We start from the raw sequence: 5,391 nt of genomic DNA, 5'->3' as shown, positions 1-5,391 counted from the left end.
CACAATCACTCTTCTCCCTCCCAATAACTGAGTCCTCGTAGTTGTGTAGCTCTTGGTAAGTCCTAGAAGTGCTAGGCTCACCATATCATCTTCAACAACTATAACATCGACACTTCCAAGCTCATCCCGACATTGGGTGAACTTGGTCAAGTACTTTAGTATTGTGTCACCCTTCTCCATCTTGATCTTTATGAGCTTGTCCTTCAGTGCCAGCTTCCTGTGGTCATTGTTGTTTTGAAACAGGTATTTCAAGGCCTTCCACATTGCAAATGGAGTTTCCTTACCATGGAGGTTCGAGACAATATGATCTCAAACTCCTTCTAGGATAATCCTTCTCACCTTTGCCACACACTTTCTCCACTCTGCCAGATCCTAAGCATCAACTGGCTTAGGAATATCTTTGTCTATGAATTCCTTAAGCCCATTGTCTTCCAACATTGCCTCCATCCTTTCCTTCGAAGCAATATAGTTCAAACTACCCTCAAGGTCATATTCGAGTCTCAATCTATAGAATGACATCTTGTTGGCTCTGAAGTATGATATTGAAAATTCGATTTCTCCTGCAAAAGATAAACTTGTATTCTCCTCTTCTATAATTATTTCAGCTCTGATACCATGTAGAAATTCCTTGTAGATTCAAACTGCTAATTGTAATATGCTAAAACAATAGACTTGAATCTACTCTACTCATCAGTGGAAATAATAAACGATCAATGAAATCACAAAGTATATAAGAGAAAGAATAGAATCACAAATAACACAATAATTTTCTAGGGAAAGCCACAGCTAAAAACCACACTATTTGTATATTGCATTAATTAGAAAATATGAGAAGATTACAATGCTTTTCTCAAGCCCGAAAAACCTATGCACTATCTCTATCTATCTCACTACGAACTTGTACACAAGCTTCTCTTGGCACACCTTTCTCTCACAAGCTCCATGCACAAACTTGTGCTTCCTATTGCTAGGTCTCACCAATTCATGCTCATGAAAACAATGATTAAACTTGTGATTTGATTCCTCCTTTTAAAGGCAATTTGAATGGTTAAAATTAGTGATTTTTATAATTAAGGAATGATTTATTTTTGGGCCTTCTTCTGATTGCATGCACCATGTTGGTTTAAGGGGGCTTGACCTTTTCTACTAGTACATGGATAGCTGCAGCTTCGTGACCTTTTCTGCTGGTGGTTCCTCCTCACTAACCTTAACGTTCAAGACTATGCTGTAAGTATCTTCGATGGAATTTTCCAACTGCAGTCGTTGCTACCATGCATCATCTCTTTCCTTAGCCACCTGCTCTAGCTCCTTCTTCAGTGCAAATTTCTCCTTTTCCACCTACATTGTCAACATCGAGGTTCACTATTCCCGGTCCTGCAGTTCGGTTGTTAAACTTTGATGGAATTCATGAAACACCTGCATGGGCAGTGCAGTAATATTCAAGTTGACGGTCTTCCATCCTTTGGCTCATTCTTTTCCCCTAGTGCGTAGAACTGTAGTGCCCTCGCTGGCACCTGCAAAATTCTATTGTTGAATTGTGTCTCTATTCTTTGCTCTACCTACAATGGCTAAGTCATTTGTTCTGGTTGTTTTGATGTTTGTGGTAATTTCTTTAACTCTACGACACCCTATTGTACCTTAGCCAAGATTGTTCTATAGTGATTGTTAATTCGGTCTCATGTCTCCACTGTGATCCCCTACACCTTTTCTCTGATCTGTCCCCATCAGTGAGGACAAGTACTTCTATGCCCTTGGACTTATCTGCTTTCTTCTTTTTCCTCTTGCCCACTGCAGTTGTTGGTATTCTCCTTTTGAGAATAAAATGTGACTCCTCTGATACTCCTGCATCACTAAGGGGTTCCTCATGCTCCTACACTATTTCTTTTGTTTCTATCTCTGCATCCTTTCCACTTGCACCTGCATCCTGTGGGGTACCCTTCTCTCTAAACAATTGCTCCACTAGGTGGAGTCATCCATTCTTCTGGCCAACGCTGTACTACTGCGAGAAAATCATATTCGGTTACTAAGTATGGCAATGGGTGCCATGTCCTATTCGGGTACTTCATTGCCTTCACATAGGCTCTGCGAAAGTCTGCTTTGAAGTCCATAATGTGACAATACTTCTTATATAAACTTGGTGACAACCTTGGATGTTGGTTCACCCCCATGTGTAGATCCATTGACATTACCACAAAGGAAATCCTATTCTCTATTGCCCGGGTTGGCTCCTTAGTAAACCAGAGGGAGGCATACCTCTGCCTCACAAACATCCACCCCGACAGATGTAAACTGCCAGTCTTCTGGTTCTTTCCACGCAACTAGCGCGATGAGGATTATCAACCAAGTGTTGTGGAACATCTTCCCCTCTTCTTGTGCTTCCCTGTAATCTTTCAAAAATTCTTTGCACAGATAGGCAACCTAGTTAAACTGGACTGCTTCGCTGCACTGCACAGCCAAAGATTCTACAGCTACAGGCACCTCATTGTCCCTGCACTTCCTCATTATCTTACCTGCCAAGATGTGCATGGCGAAACACACTCCTTAGTCATTGATGGAATTAATATCATATCCCCACGACTTCTTCACTAGTCCGAATTTATCCTTCATAATTTGTGCCATCTCCTTGTCCTTATTTTTTCCCACAAATTCTTCTGGAGGGTATTTTCCCTAATGAGGCAATGATGTGATTCTTTTGTTTAAAATCTCATCGATCGAGATCCTTATCCCTATCCAGATGCATCCATTATGTACCAGTGCAAGGAGTTGTCGTGCACAGACTGTATTGGATGTGATTTGACCAAAGCATGGCACATTCATCATATTCAAGAGGCCCACTCTTTACAATCCTGTAGCCCACTGGTACGGCTCCAGCCTCGTGACTCCACTTTCTGGGTATTAAACCTACTTTAGATATATACTTGGTTCAAATTGTGGTTATTTTCTCTGATCGTTAAAGTCTTAGTCTTCCATCCTCAGCTGGGGGATCTTCCCCAACACTTCGCCATCAAACGACACTTCCTCCAGCAGTAATGGAGTGTACGTGGCAAAAATTCGCTCCTTGGGTTCCTTAACCGACTTGGCTTTCGGTTTTCTTGGTGGCATGTAAGGTGGGAGCACATCGGGAATCTCTTCATCCCCTATCTCCATCGAGTGAAATTCAACCTACTCTTCACTATTGTTGATTTGTTGAGGCACCTTCTGCTGCATCAAATTATTTCCTTTCTGCACAGGTTTCTTCCCTTTATCTTCATGCACACTTCCTTTTGTGTTTTCTTCCTCGGGGATGTTCTTAGTTCCTCCCTAAAGATCTTAGTTGGTCCCTTCTCCTATTTCTTATGTGCTTGTGTTTCTGTGGGTACCTTCTTTCTCAAAGACCTCATGCACCTTGGGGACATGGGTACATTCGCTATTTGTGCCTCCATAATACCTGCTAACCCTATCTCTGTAAATATTCTAACAAGTTCCTCAAAATTCCTCTCAAACATATAGTAGCTCTCTTCTCTTCACACTTATATGCAACTTCTCAAATTCTCTAGACAAGAAAGTGTAAAATGTGGCACGGGATATGGTTTTTATAAAAAAATTGAACTCCCAGCCCCATCATTGGTTCAAGATTTTCTCATTTAATGCAGGTATGGGGCTAGATACAACTAGCTGTGCTTCATAAATGCTCTTCTCCTGTGCCCCTTAATAATAATTTACTTTTAATGACAAATTTTTCCTTCCAATGTTCATATTTCCAGCCAACTTCAACGACGCTTCCCTCGTGGTGTAGTAATATTTTTTTTTGTCGCAGTTCCTTCGAACTTCGTTACATTCCTGAGTATCACGTAGTAATATTCCTTCGGTGAAGTCCCTTTCCACAGAGTAGTTTATAGTACTGCCCCCACTTTCAACTACATGTGGCACTGAGACTTCATTCCCTTCATTTTTTAGTGCGAAGTTCCAAGGACAGAATTGTCCCTGTATATCTTCAACTTCCTACCATTCACTCATCTCAGAATCAGCTAATCTTTCAACTTCACGAACTGAACTGCACCACCATCATAGATGTGCTTGATGATATATGGTCCTAACCAATGTGTTTTAAATTTTCCCGGGAACTTATAGAATTTGTTGTCATAAAATAATACAAGATTTCCTTCTCGGAATGTCTTCTTCTTGATAAGTCTGTCATGCCAGGCTTTCTCCCTTACTTTTTGTATTTGTTGATGGAACCCTGCTATGAAATTGTCTTCTTCTAGAGCTAGTATCTGCGACATCCTTTCCTTCATAATGTCATGGTTTGCCATTTCTATGACAACTACAATTCTCAAACTTGACACAACGTATTCCGCAGGCATAACTACCTCTTGTCCATATACCAACCTAAACGGTCTCTGCCTTGTCAATTTATTACATGTTGTTCTATATGGCCACAATACCACTAGAATCCTTAAATCCCAGTCATCTCTATTCACATTGCATACCTTGTCCAATGCATTCTCCATAATCTTATTAAAAGCTTCCACTGTTCCTTTTGCATGTGGATGATAAGGGGTGATCTTCTGGTGGTAAACCTGAAATTCCTCAGTTAGTGCTTCAATGGTCTTATTTAAGAAATGTGTGCCTTGGTCACTCATCAAGATCTTCAGATAGCCAAACCTGGACATTATATATTCAAAGATGAACTTCACAACAGTTTCTGCATTGCAATCCTTCATTGGTTGTGCCTCAGCCCATCTTGTCAAATAATCAGTTGCAGTGATTATATACCTCACACTAGTATTCTTTCCTGGCAGATTGATAGGTCCAACAAAGTCAATAGCCCATTTTTCAAAGGCCTGTAAGGTTACCATTGGTACTAGTGGCATCTCGTCTCTTCTAGATGGCCTTCCTGTTCTTTGACATACATTACATGCTTGAAAAAATTCTTTTTCATCCTTATGTACTATGGGCCACCATAGCCCAACTCTCAAGCTTTTCTGTGTAGTGGATTTTCCTGAATAATGACCACCTGCGACTCCTTCGTGAGCTTTTGTTATATACTCTGTTGTTTGTGTTTAGAGACATATCTGTGTAGTACTTCATCCGGTCCCATTTTTTACAAGTGTCCAACAATCAACGAGAAATCAATTGCTCGACCACCAACTCCTTTTGCTTCATAGTGTACTTTGTGAGTGCCATTCCTGTGGCCAGAAACTGAATAATATCCATGAAGTGATCATCTGCGACTCTGATTGCAAATAGTTGTGCATTAGGCAGGTTATCTTCGATATTTGTGGGTTCTTCTCCTGTCTCTATTCTTGATAGATGATCATGCCCGACATTCAATTTTCCTAGCTTCACTATAACCTCAAAGTCATACTCCTGGAATAATAACAACCATCGATAGATCTTTCCTCCTGAAAT

The 5,391-nt window shown here is 40.7% G+C and overlaps 1 protein-coding gene across 1 annotated transcript; it reads right to left on the bottom strand.

The window, feature by feature from the left end:
* Positions 1 to 4,007: 4,007 nt before the first annotated feature.
* Positions 4,008 to 4,838, bottom strand: LOC149183334 (uncharacterized). Its single transcript, XM_089414914.1, has 2 exons — positions 4,680 to 4,838; positions 4,008 to 4,559 (listed from the first exon to the last, which is right to left on the bottom strand). Exons 1-2 carry the CDS (start codon positions 4,836 to 4,838, stop codon positions 4,008 to 4,010), a joined length of 711 nt encoding a protein of 236 aa, XP_089271040.1.
* Positions 4,839 to 5,391: the final 553 nt, after the last annotated feature.

The sequence above is a fragment of the Pinus tabuliformis genome, chromosome 3_2 (genome assembly GCF_031772625.1).
Source record: "Pinus tabuliformis cultivar Carrire ecotype Pingquan chromosome 3_2, CPIR1, whole genome shotgun sequence".
NCBI classification, from domain to species: Eukaryota; Viridiplantae; Streptophyta; class Pinopsida; order Pinales; family Pinaceae; genus Pinus; species Pinus tabuliformis.
The sequence above is the reverse complement of the archived record's forward strand: the minus strand, read 5'-3'. Positions and strand labels throughout refer to the sequence as shown.

Excerpts from the sequence above, each read along its gene's own strand:
- LOC149183334 (XM_089414914.1), bottom strand. The coding sequence starts at position 4,838 with ATGGTAACCTTACAGGCCTTTGAAAAATGGGCTATTGACTTTGTTGGA. Across the intron at positions 4,560-4,679 it reads AGGATTGCAATGCAGAAACT|GTTTACCACCAGAAGATCAC; the intron begins GTTGTGAAGTTC and ends GAGGAATTTCAG.